Below are 14,684 nucleotides of genomic sequence, written 5' to 3' on the forward strand. Positions count from 1 at the left end.
ATTTTTTATTTGTGGAACACTAAGCACATGCCTGAAATGTTTTTTAGAAATTTGTTGGCCTATAGTTTTAGGAGACATCCCTGCAACTAGTTTAGAAAACAGTGAACAATAATGATTCCTGCTTTTTTTTAAGGTCTAAGGTTTTAAGGTCTAAAACAGCATTTCTACAGACACTTATAATTGAAAGTTCAAGTCTGTTACCCATAGGGTTTTATTCTATGAAATTATGGTAGTAGTGTGGTCATTCTTGTAGTTATGACTGATATTTCGTACACAATTTCCTTTACAGACAGACTGTCTCAATTACATACGAGTTCTGCAAGTGGTCAGTGACGACAGTCTTTATGTCTGTGGTACGCATGCATTTCAACCCTCTTGTGACTACCTGGTACGTATGGTTCTGTCGTCAAATGTATTGCAGAAATGTTCCTTTTCAGTGCACAAATAGTTTTTTTCTCCCTCATTACAGTCTCTTCATGATTTTCAACTGGAAAAAAAATTTGAGGATGGCAGAGGAAAATGCTCATTTGATCCAGCACAGAGTTTCACAACAGTTATGGTTGGTGAGTAACTTACCGTGCATGTTTGTCTAGACATTGTTACACAAAGTGTATTCATCTTTGAATCTTTTATTACATTTTACAATATGTTCCATAGAAATTAATCGGTTTCCATTTATTTTGGCAATTTAAACCTGGTGGAGATTGACATTCCTGATAAACATTCAATGTGTCATAGTGAAATATTTGTTTTTAACTGGAGTTCTTAATCCTCTTTTGTTTCTTTTCAGATGGAGAACTTTACTCTGGAACTGCCTACAATTTCTTAGGAAGTGAACCAATAATTTACAGATACTCACAAATGCAGAGCTTGCTGCGAACAGAGTATTCAACATCCTGGCTGAATGGTAACAGCTATTCCTAGATAAGGCAGTGCCATAAATGTTGACATAGTGGAAGCTGTAGAGTAACTTACTAAAGTCATATAATTTGACTTTCTGATTAATTGTAACACCAAACCAACAAATCTCATGGACCTACTGTTACTTGTTTGAATGTTTGGTATTAGGTTAATAAAGAAGATGGTGTTTAAAGATGTTTAATATTTATATGGCACTAACTATGGGCATCAAAGTTTTCCCATCTTTAAGGATCACATGGATCACATGCTTCAGACAACTGTTTCTGTAAAATTCTGTGTTGTACACAGGAATTAGTATGCCTTCAAGGGTTATGACAGTTAATTAGGAACTTCAAGCTGGTAATTTGTTCCTTTCCCCAGTGCACATGGGGACAAAGTAGCTCAAGAAACCTGCTGGAGCTTCAGCAGTTTCAGTAGATTGGAGATACAAGTTTTCATTTGCACAGTAAAAGTGTGGTGACCTGGGATCGTTCACTTGGTACACATTTTTAATTTACATTTATCTCCCCCAGAGCCCAGTTTTGTTTTTGCAGATGTCATCAGAGAGAGCAAAAACAGCCCAGATGGTGATGATGACAAGATCTACTTTTTCTTCACGGAGGTGTCTGTGGAATATGAATTCTTTGGCAAGCTCCTCATTCCCAGAATAGCCCGAGTCTGCAAGGTAAGAGAATGCCATTTGTCCCCTGCCCTGCCTCCTTTAGAATGAAACATGTCTTTGTTTTAGATATAATCCTTTAAGGGTAAGAGGGATTGTTATTTGAGGTGTGTTCATGTTAAAATGGCCAGTTGTTTACAAAGGTCAGACTAGTTTTATTGAAGTCACAAAAGCCAGTTCACATCAAGCATAAATGCCAGCATTGGAGTAGCTAAAATCTCGCAATATACTGTAGTGAATGTCTCTGATATCTATTTCTGTGGATACAGTCAAAGGAGACAGTGGTCTTAGATGTTAAAAAGGGCACAATGAGCATGCTTCAGAGTATTAAACAACACCGTTTGATGTTTTATCCCCTTGTGTGTTTGGGTTTTTGAACGAATTGTGAGCAAGAATGGGTGTTTGACACTAAAATGGATTGCTTTGCATTATTCGCCCAGCCTTTGAAATTATTCTGTTAATGTAAAGGACTGCAAAGTGCAAGGTGGTCTGAGTATTTCCATAGTTGAGTGTTGTGTGACCAGAGAACTACAAGTTCTAATCATTCCTTTCAAGAAATCAAAGGCAAAGCTGGGCAATGGCTTTGCCATTCACTGAGGTCAAGTGCTCAATTTAAAGCACACAGTTCCATGAAATGTAAGCTTATTTGCAGGCCTCAGACCCGGCATTTGTTGCTGTGCAGTATTGCAAGAATCAACTATTCATACTGACAAAAGTCCAGCTTCATAGAAAGGTCTTGCCCGCATTTTCTTTCAATGCAAAGATAATGTACAGATTTATTTACAGATATTGCAATGTTTTATGTCCTTAGTTAAAAATGGCATTTTTGCAAGTTTCTATCCATTTTTTTAAAGAGTAATGAAGAAAGGTGGGAGCTTGTCCTTTCCTTTTAATGTACATGTTAAAAAGTTTTATTTTATTGGAGGCTGTAAAAAAAATCAAAAGAGCTTTTTTGTATTCATCCACATTGCCGCATGTGACCTTCCCTAATGTGCCTTCACCTTGCACGTTCTCCATTCTATTACAAACTAGTTTCTCCTCATTCGGCCATTGTCCTGATCCATCTTCTCCCTGCATACTTCATTCTCTTCTCTCCAAATGTGGCATTTGACTGGTTTTCTTCTTACCTCCTTGGCTAATTCTTCCAACTTTCCCAGTGGTCTGTTTCTACAGGTGTCCTTCCTGAGACTGCCATTATCTGCTCCTACACATATTTCCTGGATTGTCTATGATCTCCTACCACTGCTAAGCTAATAATGCTTTGATTTTCCTCAGATTTCTCTCTTAGATTTTTCCATCACTAACTGCCTCATAGCTTTCTCATCTTAAAAGCACTGGCATTACCTTTGCATACACAACCATTCCAAGTCAGGCTTTCTCTTAATTTGTTTCTCTTTCCTTTTCTGACATCATTATCTCTGTTGTAATTGCCTTGATTTTTGGTTTTATTCTGAAGTCCTCCTGCTCTTCCCCATCCTGCATCTCTTTTTAGTGCCACTGAAACTCTTTAAAATTTTTTTAAATTTTTTACTTTCATCTGGCTTGAGTACAAACCTCTTTTGCTGTTCTTTCTTCACTGCTTCTTTCACATACAGTACTTTTCCTCATGTATTCAGATCCCAGGGCTGTCCCAGTGATCTGCACACATGAAGAACCCAGGATGGCAAACAGCAGTAACATGCAGGAGGGTTTACTGCAAGACCTTTCAAGTCTTAGCAATCAAAGACTTCAGAAAAGTCCCCTTCTCCCTACTTAGTAATTATGGCTATATGCCTTGTTTCATTTCTAGACACCCAACCACCACTAACATAGCACAAGCCCTTTTTATACTACCACTAATTAACCCTTTGTGAGAATGAGCCCTCCAGCATTTAACTGGTGATCTGATCAACACCCCTGAGAAGCTATTGCAATTGTTTGAGGCCCTTTGGCTGCCTCTAGTGGCGGGTCAGCTGCTTTCATATACTGACCTGCCACACCCTCTGAATTTTGTTTTGCTATGTAATCACTTGCTAAAAATGATATTTTTTTCTCTTTCTTTACATATTACAACTGATTGTTTTTTTTTTCATTGTATGTATACAACGTATTTTAGAATATAAACAATGTTAGTTTTCGAAGTGGTTATATTTTATTTTTCCCTTTTTGTTCAGGGTGACTTAGGAGGACAAAGGACATTGCAGAAGAAATGGACGTCTTTTCTCAAGGCCAAGCTAGTCTGCTCCATGTCCGAACTGAACTTTGTCTTCAATGTCGTTCATGATGTTTTCATCTTGAAAACGCCTGACTCCAAAGAACCAATAATTTATGGGGTTTTTACTTCCCAGTGGTAAGTTACTCTTGTACGAAATTAGTTGTACTTGTAGGAAAGCAGATGTTTTAGGTGTAATTTTAACATATCTCTTGTTATAGGGGAAATGTTGGATTGTCTGCTGTCTGTGCCTACAACATGTCTTCTGTGGGTGAAGTTTTCTCAAAAGGAAAATACATGCAGAAGGCTACCGTTGAGCAGTCTCACACAAAGTGGGTGAGATTCAATGGAGTTCCCCCAAGTCCTCGCCCTGGAGCTGTAAGTCTTTGCTGTTACTTGGTTTATGTTCATTCTTGCCTGAGCCTCGCAGTCCTGGGAAAAAGTGAGAATGAATATCCTTCTAGTTCAAGTTCAGTATTATTAGTAGCAGGCTTACATGAGTGGATTAGGCAAAGGCCAGTATTGTAAGTGAGAGAGGGGTCCTAGAACTCACTAATTATTTGTGTGCTTTCTTTGTCTCTAGTGCATAAATAACAACGACCGGCTTCAGAACATAAACAGCTCCCTCCACCTCCCAGACAAGACCCTCCAGTTCGTCAGAGATCACCCCCTGCTGGAAGATCCTGTGCTGCCAATAGGAAATGGACCAAAACTTGTCGCCAAAGATGTCAACTACACCCAGATAGTAGTGGACAGGGTGCAGGCACTTGACAACAATGTTTATGATGTTATATTCACAGGAACTGGTAAGGTGCTCCTGAGTTTTCTTTTCTTATTGAGGTACATGGGGTCCCTGGGCTTTGGTTTTGAGGAGCCAGATATAAAAATGGTGTTAATTGTACATTGTTTATATCTGTAAAAAAATGTGTTTTTTCAACATTTACTAAGTATTTTGACTGTTTCCCAGATCCGGACTTGGGGATAGTGTTCAGCCTCACCCTAAATTCTGCAGACTGTGTCCATGACACATTTAACACCAATGCTAAGTTTACTATCTCTCATAACAAAAAAGGTTTTGCATGTCCAAACTCACAAAAGGAATGACTGTGAGGGTAGAAATGTGTTATTTAAAATCATTTAAAATTTAAAATCATAAAACATAATTGAACATTACTTTCTCTAGACAGTGACAGTACAATAGAGTTAAATTCTCTTCAGTGAAATTGTATCAGGGTGTGATACAGATATAAAAATGTAAGTGGAAATATTTAACATTTTTTATGCTTTTCTTTGTAGATAAAGGAATTTTGCACAAATCCATAATTTATGATGGAGAAGTACATATAGTTGAAGAACTAAGGTTACTTCCAAATTCAGAACCCATTAAGACATTGCTTCTGTCATCTCAGGGGGTAAGTAAAACACTGAATTACATGGAAGCTACTAAAATCATAATTCAAACCATTTAAAAACACTTAAGCAATTACTAGAGGAAGTGCTGTTGTTCTATGAGTCCAATTTCGACACAGCCATTGTCAAAATTTAAATGGGGGTCCTTCCTGTTACACCAGAATGCCTTGTATGTATTCAGATCAACCAGTTTATTTTAGGTTTTATTTTAGAATGGCAAGGCATGTAGATATGTTCATTAAAAATCTGCCCTCTTGAATTTATGAATAAAAGTTCTTAAGAAATCTAACATGCCATTTGCTTTATTGTGTGAAAAGTGACAAATTTCAACACAGAAAGACAGAAAGTCGGCCCAAAAAAGGAACTAAAAAAAAATCTGATCACGTTCCTTGTTTCATGATTTGTCATTTTTTAACTTGAAGATCATTTTAAGAGAATCTGATTCACTTGCCTTATACATTAACAATCCTTCATACAAATTGGGGTGTCAGAATTGTTAAGCACTTAATGAGTAGGATTAGACATTGAGGGAAAACAATGTGTATCAAATCTGTTTTGGGGGATGTGGGAGAGTGAGCAATCTTATGAACCATATAATTTGTTGAACTAGGCCAATCAGCTGCTCAGTATCAGTGTCTTTTCTGTGATGAGAGTGGAATTGTAAGTTTCAATATTATGTTTCTCTGCTTTGTGACATCAAGTGAGATCTCATGTGATTAAAAACTTAACAAACCCATGGTGAGTGTGTATATGAAAAGTCTTCCCTTTCGGAGTGATAACTGCTGACACCTTATATTTGCAGACTAGGTTTCTGTATGCTGGCTCTGACTCTGGGGTCGTGCAGTCCCCAATTGCTTTTTGTGAAAAGTACTCATCGTGTGAAGACTGCATCTTAGCCCGTGACCCCTACTGTGCCTGGGACTCTGATGCCAAGATTTGTGTGAATATACTTCTACCTAATGCAAACTCTGAAAGGTAATCCTTTACACCACCAGATAACATGAACATTAAACTAAGCAGGTCCTGGACCAGCCTTTGTTCATTTGTAAACTCAGTAGCTGTTCAAAATCCATATCTTTAGATTTTCCTAAAAACATTTTAACAGAATGATTTGACCAAAATTCAAATGACACAGTCTTGTGGTTCAACTTTTGATGTTAACAGAAGCCATTCATTCTATCTCAACAGAATTTGTTGTGTTCATCTAAAAAATCATCATCAAACCTGTCCATTCTTCTGTTCATGCAAATAGGAACAGCCTTTCCTGCCACTTATCAGATTATGTATTTTCTTCGCAGGAACTTAATACAAAATCTAAATGGAGATGCGCATAAATGTCCATCAGGTATGTATCTGGAGAAGGAAATCCATGGTCTGAGTCTGAAAGATGCAAAGAAATATAAACAGATTTTGCACAACAATAATACTTAATAGTCATGTCATTTCTATTAATAATAAAAGAATTTAGCTGCGTTTTGGGTTTCTATGTGATAGACAGTCTGCTGTTCAGACCACAGATCAGAAAATAGAAGCTGGTTATTAACTAGTCCATCTATTTTTGCTTTTTTACAGTAAAGTCGCTGTCCCCTGAAGACTATCAGATGATCACTGTGAAGCCTGGAAGTTCAGCTGAGCTGCCTTGCCGGCTGAACTCTAACCTGGCCCACGCGGTCTGGAAACTGAACGGTGCCGTCGTGTCGGTCGAATCCTCCAAGTTTCACCTGATAGCCGAGGCGGGTATGCTCATTTACAGCGTCTCTCAAGAGGACCTGGGGCACTACGAGTGCTGGTCGGAGGAACAAGCAAATGGCAAGAACTTCACCCAGCCCCTGACAGGATACATCTTAAGTTTTGACATTGGTAAGCAGTATGTGACATCAGACCCATTCATGTCCACCACTGCTTCAGCTGTCAAGCCAGCGCCCTCGACAGAAGGTAATATTAACACCGCAGGATCCCCACTAACTTCAACCCTGCAAAGCTCTGCTACTCCCACCTCACCACCCCAACCTGAAACAACACTAACCCCGTGGTTCAGCACGACTGTAAACCCATTGCAGAAGCTTCTTTTCCCCAGTCCAGGCACTCCTAGCATTGAGACTCGGGACCCTTCCACGGAGTACTTGAAGACGGACAACAGTAACGCCCTTCTGTTTCTCTTTCTGCTTTTCTTTATCCTTTTTCTGGCACTGATTGCTTACAACTGCTACATGCAGTACCTGCCACCCCCTTGTCTCAAAGTGCGGGCGGCGCTCTTGGGGAAAAAGAAGAAACCCCAGCCTGAGTACATGTCCTGTGAACCTGGCTTGATGGAGCCCATAGTGGAGAAGGTAGAGCAGACAGGTGTGCACAACCAGAATGGGGGCCAGCAGAAGGGTCTGCGCGACACAGGCTATGAGACAGAGCCAGAATACGCCAACGGCAAGATCTCCAATCCAGATCACACAGACAAAGTTGCTGAAACGCAGGACAAACCTTTCGACGTCATCTGTGAATCTCAACCTATTGAATTTGCTGATGCGGATGCACCTTGCTGATTAGTTTTTTACGTGTCTGTTTTTTGCTGTTTATTTTTTAATTTAAATTATGTATCTGCACATACAGGGGGAAAGGAGGAGTCTTATATATGCAGACTTTGTGTTAGAAGCAAGATGGACAGTGTTTATCTCAGTTCAAGTGAACAGGGTTCATGTTTCTAGTAGGAGTGACCCCATTTTTCCTGCAAAAATCCATAACTTTCTCATCAGATTATCGGTATCTAGATTCATACAACCTGCATTATATAAAGCATTTTTCTGATCAGTAATTGTTTTTATTCCAAATTGGAAACATGGTTTATCAGATTGGTAAGTAACTGAATGTTTTCCAAATTGGAGCATGTCACTTTTTATATTTTGTAAAGTGTTCAATTGGTTTTCGAGTAATTTGTACACTCAAAATTACCTATACTTCTTGCTGTTTTTGATGTAGGTCGACAGTTCTTTTCTCAAATGTTTATTAAATTCTCAGGGATTTTTAACGTTTTTACTTTGTTCAGCTAAATGATATTAACTGCAAAAAGCGGTGGATTCAGCGCATGCAGAAGTTCTTGGGGATCACAAGCACGTTATGTTGAAAGACCAAAATGACCAGCTTAATTTGTGATACAGGAGAAAGGAAGTTGTCTGACACAAAGAAAAACGGGTAGCTTCAACAATTCTGAGCCATGTCCTTGTGAATAGATTCTTTTCCTGTGAATAGAAAGTCTGGAAACTTTAATCGAAGCTGGAAAAGGACTAATGCAAGACTTTTGAGACCACTGATGTTGGATGCTTTGAAGTTGAGGGAATATGCCTGTACAGCCATCCTGCATGTTACTGCAGAGGGTTACGGTGACTTTAAACCTGTGTACAAGGAAATGCCAAGACTGTGTTTTAGATCACAGGTGCTTATTTGGAGTGAAACACTGGAAAGCAAGCTGCTGTTATAGTAACCACAAAACCAGACGTGCAAATCAAGTCTTCCAGGACTTGTAGCATTGTCCACTCAGCTTGATTTTAAATGTTCATATTGTACTGATTTTAATGTTTATTTGATGTAAAGTTTTCTTGATGTATAAAACTAACTTTAAAGAAGTATATTTCATTTGCTTTGAATTTTTGGCTATTTTACCTTGTTTTTTTTCTATACGGATATGTATGAGAAGAATACTAAAGAATTTTAAAATCAGTAATGTAGTGCATAGCATCATGCTTTGGTATGCAAGCCAAGCGTATGGCTTGTTCTTAAATGTGGAATTCTTAGGTTGACTTTCAATGAAATGATACTTATGAATTTCAAAATGTGGAAGTTATAAAGAGAAGTATTTAATGTTAAAAGATGTATACAGTTGTTTAAGTATCTTTATTTTAAAAATTCTTATTCTTTTGTATTTTGATTTTTTTTCCCTAAAAACATTTGTTGCAGATGCTGCATTGCTCTCAGAAAATACCAATTTTGTTGTAGTTGTCAAGTTTTATAAACAGCATTGGTATATCCATAGGTCCTTTATAAAAACACGCCAACCATTTTAAAGGAGGGATCGTTAGTATAACAGTCTCACCATCTTCAAAGTCGGTTATCATTTTCTGGCTGTTCATGCGCCCGTTCCAGCTCTCTCCTGATCCCTGTCTATAGAGCACTCTCTTTATGTATTTTTCTCCATACTCTTCCTTTCCCACAGCCTCTCCTTCACCTCTCTCTCCTGTGGATTCCTTCTCGTTGTCTTCTGTGGAACACACTCCCTCTGTTTCTTCCTCCACATCCCCTCCTGATCTTCAGGGCAGTGCCGAGAGCTCAGTAGTGCACCTTTTACCTCCTCTATTGAGCGATCAGGCACAGAGTGTCCATGCCCATGAGTTGTTTCTTCTATTCTGCCAAGCTGTGGGTGAGTGAATACATGCATAGCTGTGGTCCACCTTGGTTTCCTACTAGTTGCTTTCTGTTTTGTTTCCTTCTACCCTCCTGCATGACCTTGGACACCTTTTGAAAACCCTGCCCGTTTGTTTTCCTGAACTTCAAAACCACAACCTGAAACTCCCTTAACTTGAACATAAGAAGATTTTTATGTTTCGTACCCGACCAGTTTCGAAGAGACACTGGTCTTTACATCTCGGCTCACCACAGTGAGTCTTGCAACACCGGGAGAGAATGAGGATGGGCAGATCTGGCTGACCATCACAAGTCATTCAATGTTTGACATGCTGTGAGCTCTGAAATACCTTACAGGAGGGTGTGCATTGTTTGCAGAAGTTGTGCATCACTCAGTGCAAGCCTTGCATGTCCAAGGAATGTTCTTGCCCAGCGCTTAAATCCTGGCCAACTAATCCCAACCCCGCCACTTGTGTGTTGCAAGACATGGGCGGCTGCTTGCAGAATTCTGGTCATGTCAGGCTACACCTTTGCTATTTGAGCCACACAGGAGACCCGTATGGTAAAGGTTTTTCTGAAACACCACTATGACACTTGAGATGAAAAGGCACAGTATACAAGTGGCTATTTCACAAATCCTGTATATGAAGAAGATTTTATTATGTAAAATTCTAAAACCTAGACAACAAACTGTAGATCTTTGCTGTAAGCATATGTAAGCCAAAGCTTTAGAGCTTGTAAAAATATTAGCAAAGCAACTACCACTACTGAGGTGAAAGAAGACAGTGCTTTTTGTGTGGTACAAAACTGGAAAACATTGGCTTATTGTTTTTTTTTATTTAATTATTAGATAGTTCAAGAATATAGTGTGAATATGTGTATATATGCATTTGAAGATGTACATGAAACGTGATATTAAAAGAGGAGTAATCCACTAGTGGACTTAGTAGGGACTAAAATAAATTTTGGATCTCAGCTGTGTGGATGTTATTTTTTTAATGGCAGCATTCTTTTAGCAGAACATTTTTAATCATAGTATCAGAGGAACAATGCCTATGTTGATTTGTTTCATAACAATCAAACTGCAGTGTTTTATTTGGTGGATTTGTCATTTCATTATCGGCTAAAAGTATACACTCACTTCTTGTGCCCAAAAAAGATTACTGGCACCACTAATCACTTACACAATGAGCACATATCGGAACACGCCTCACCAAAAGAAGAGCATGACCAAAACCAAAGTTATTTTTATTTTGAAGAGGTTGCAAAAGCTGAAAAGCAAATTAGAAAAATGTCTTCCAAAGAAGACAAGGCTTTCAACCATGAGACTACAGATCTCCTCCTTCCCATGGTTTTCAAGTCAGTTACATTAAGAAAGATTACATGAAAACTTAAGTAGCTTGGCTGTTTACTAATAGGAAGAATCATTCATGGCACAGATCAGTTCGTCCAGACCTCAAGATTAATTGGATCTGTTGGCTGTTTTTCTTCCCATATCTAATGACAGAGGCACAGAGAATTTAGGCTAAACAGCTGGTCTGTGGAAGTTATACAATTAAACTGACACCCAGACCTCCATTGAAAATATAATAATGTTATTATTATTGCTTACACTTATATAGTGCTTTTCTGGACAATCCACTCAAAGCGCTTTGCAGGTAATGGGGACTCCCCTCCACCACCACCAATGTGCAGCATCCACCTGGATGAAAATATGAAGACAGGAGTGCAGTAGGAACCAGGGTGAGAACTCAAAGCCTATTGAAAAGGTTCAGCAGGCTTTGTCAAATAGACATCGACTGGTTGTAATTAAAAAAACATAGGTCTTTCACCATTTAAAATCTTTGTGCCACCTTCTGTCTTCCCTTTCTCTCCACCGTGAGAGAATACCAATCCAAACTTTCTGAGATTTGGAATAGGAGATTAAAAAGAAAAAAAGGTTAGCTTCACCGTAAACATTTTGGTAAAATCATGCAAGTGACTGTTTTCTATATTATTAAATTGGTTTTAATTTGCCATTTTGATTTAAAGCGAGGTGAGCATTAAAAAAAACCTTTAGGTTACATTTATGTCTTACTGCATTTTTCTTTTAAGTGGATGAATGTGTGATCATCTTTTAGAAAAGGTCTGCAAAATTCTAGCAGTAGTAAAATGATTAGCTATTCTAAGTTTTAGTTCACCTTACACCAAGATTGTACTCGCTGGCTACCATCTACATTTGTATTCACTCACATTAACATCATTACTGCAGTCCTTAGCCACTCACCTACACAAGTGACAGCCTAAAGCACGAGCATTAGTATGAAATGATGAAAGACATTTTTGGAAGCAATGAATGACTCCTACATAAGTTTTGTATTTACAACTGACCACTATGTTTACATCTTCTGGAAAAGTATTATTTTTAAGTATTTTATAGAGAAAATTTGAAACCTTCTCCAAATTCTGGAAATGTATCTTTATACATATTGTATATATTTATATTGTTGATACTAGAGATAATAGTACTTAAATGGATTGTTTTACACTGCTGTTCTTTTATGATGAGCTGCATCAGAAAATGAGCAATGTTTTATTTACCATGTGGGACAAATATTCAAGCAAAATATGTAATAATTGTTAGCATTAAAGTCAGTGTTAGTGAAGCACAAGTCCAGAGATTAATACAGATTTTCTAGCCCAGGCTGAAAGCACAAGGTCATCACACACATGGCCTGAAGGGTTGTTATTTAACATTTTAACCATACGAGCAAAACCTGATACCAAGTCTATATATAATGTAGAATTAGTCATAGATATTCAAAAACATTCTCTGTATCCAGCTGAGGAGCAGCAGGAGAAATGTGTTTAATTATATGTAAAATGTGGATGAGACGGCAAACATGGGATAAAGGGCACCCAATAATAAAGCTTGTATGATCATGAAGTTCAGCAGGGCATCTTAGCACACACCTTGGCAGCGGAGCCAATCGGAGAGAATGGATAAAAGTTCACATGAAGTGAGGGATCGTTTTGTCTATCATTAATGGATATTATTGAAATATTGAGTAGCATTACAATTCTTCCAGAATGAATCCATGTGAATGGCACATAAGTGTATATATATCCGTTCATGGAGAAGGGCTCTTAATTGGTGCAAAAATGCCTAAGTTGAGGAGGAATGCCATAAATGCTGGGTAAGTTCTGCTCTGTCATGTTCTGCATTGCTTCTGTTAGCCTACACAGGGATATCTCCAGTCCAGCCATCTCTACAAGAGAATGTGGTCTCTTTACAGACCAAGGGGAAAAAAAGGGTGACACCAATACAGAGCAAAGGCACAAAAATGGTAAAATACCCCCTCCATGAAGACTTCTACCCCACTCTCATGATAATTCAGGGACAGAGACACTAATATGCAGTAAAGTGGTCTACATTTGAGCATGCATGTACATACATTCAGCTCTGGTAGCTGGAGGTGAGTAGAGGTAGGAAAAAAAGGCTTTACCAGTATGGACCAACTTCATTTTCATAAAGTGCATCATACTTGATAATGTTAGCAATGTCATGATCTTGATGTATCCTATTGTTTCATGTTGTTTTTCTGTGTTCTTTCAACTATAAGACTTGTATATATAGTGTTGGTGTTTGGGGTTTTTTTTCACTTACTATTTAGGTCCTCAGTAATTTCTGACTTTTTCTGACCTACATAAGAGCAGCAGATTGAAAATGGATGAATAACTTCTGGCTGTTGAAGTGTAGAATGTTCTGGATGGCAGCACCTCGAATGTACTGCAAGTCTGAAATAACATTAAAAAACAGGACTGAATATGATGCTCTTTTGAAAGAACAAGTACTTTTTGTCTCTTAGGTCCAAGTGATCTGCAAATTCAATGGGAGGTGAATGGACGAAATATAGAAAACTTTGTCACAGAGCACAAGCACACTGTAATGAATGGAAGGCTGTTTGTAAGCAGCTGGGTGAGAGAAGATATAGTATCTGACTCCCACTACCAGTGTGCAGCCAAGTCTGCAGCAGGGAATAAAACATCCCAAGTCTCCATCAGACTGATCAGGAAAGGTAGGCCAATGAGTTTTATCGTGTTTATGTCTATGGTGTTAAAATATTTGATATTTAAAAAAAAACTATAATTGCTGAGAACAGAAATGTGGAAATCAAAATAAGTCTGAACATTGTCTGAAAGTACAACATTTTTTTCTGTGTTAATGCACTTTCTCATTTTTATCAGATTTGGAGGTTGGAGGGGATTTTATATATTATTTCTAAATACATGTTTTAATCATTTATGATGTAATTATTATGTACTGCCTTTAATTCTTCTTATCTCACCCTCAGATGTAGCTGCAGATCACAGTTTTTCAAGAGACTTGAGTCAATGGAGGAGCGCTTTAAATGGCCACGAGAAACTTCTGCAGGACTGGAAGAAAGCTTGGGTATATTATTATAATTGAACATTTGTTTAAATATTTTAATTGCAGTTGTAATCCATTTAATTCCTTTTTTGTTCAAGCAAACTTCTCCAAAAATAAAAGCTTACAGTAGTAGTGGTTTTTCAGTGGCTGCACAAATTAAAATTCAGGTAATAATCTGTTAATGTTACTATTTAAGTACTTTATTGATTAATGTGAAGAATAATTTTAAGGCATTTTTTTGACATATCCTCTGTCTCAACATATTTCAGCACTGTGCGTTTTGCTGAAAGACATTACCTCATTAGGTCCGTTGCTGTAGATTTTGATAGGTGAAATGAAAAGCAGCCACCAGACAGTAAAAAGAATGAGAAAATCAAATGTATCAAGGAGTCCAAACTGAATATCACACAGGAACTGGCAATTACATTCAGATCTGGCTGCAAAGTTAACTATTAACCAAGACTAGCTAATTATTAAGAAACATACTTGCCTCTAGTCTATAATTTCACCAGTTTTCAAGGATAGTGGAAATAAGGTGCTGACTACCCTTGGGACACATACTACTTTAAAAGCCAAAAACATTTTTTGATCTGTCTTTACCTCCCCCTTCTCTTTCCCAATGCTTTTACTACTGATAGGATGGTCAGATGGCTGCATGTTTACTGGCACAAATCTGAGACAGGCCAAAAATTAGCCCTATGTAC

The 14,684-nt window shown here is 38.0% G+C and overlaps 1 protein-coding gene across 8 annotated transcripts in view; it reads left to right on the forward strand.

The window, feature by feature from the left end:
- The window catches only part of sema4d (sema domain, immunoglobulin domain (Ig), transmembrane domain (TM) and short cytoplasmic domain, (semaphorin) 4D), a 73,321-nt gene that overhangs the window by 55,128 nt on the left and 3,509 nt on the right, over positions 1-14,684 (forward strand). For 6 of the 8 annotated variants that reach the window (XM_015339692.2, XM_015339691.2, XM_015339665.2 and 3 more), the window contains 11 exons: positions 290-388; positions 470-563; positions 791-907; positions 1,434-1,585; positions 3,733-3,908; positions 3,992-4,148; positions 4,354-4,576; positions 5,067-5,182; positions 5,983-6,155; positions 6,479-6,525; positions 6,753-9,043. In XM_015339692.2, the coding sequence (XP_015195178.2) occupies positions 290-388; positions 470-563; positions 791-907; positions 1,434-1,585; positions 3,733-3,908; positions 3,992-4,148; positions 4,354-4,576; positions 5,067-5,182; positions 5,983-6,155; positions 6,479-6,525; positions 6,753-7,717 (2,319 nt within the window). In that variant the 3' untranslated portion in view covers positions 7,718-9,043. Of the gene's footprint in view, positions 1-289; positions 389-469; positions 564-790; positions 908-1,433; positions 1,586-3,732; positions 3,909-3,991; positions 4,149-4,353; positions 4,577-5,066; positions 5,183-5,982; positions 6,156-6,478; positions 6,526-6,752; positions 9,044-9,381; positions 9,586-13,417; positions 13,628-13,903; positions 14,002-14,684 lie in introns of those variants that run through there. The other 2 variants (XM_015339701.2, XM_015339706.2) reach the window with 2 other exon arrangements.

The sequence above is a fragment of the Lepisosteus oculatus genome, chromosome 3, assembly GCF_040954835.1.
Source record: "Lepisosteus oculatus isolate fLepOcu1 chromosome 3, fLepOcu1.hap2, whole genome shotgun sequence".
NCBI classification, from domain to species: Eukaryota; Metazoa; Chordata; class Actinopteri; order Semionotiformes; family Lepisosteidae; genus Lepisosteus; species Lepisosteus oculatus.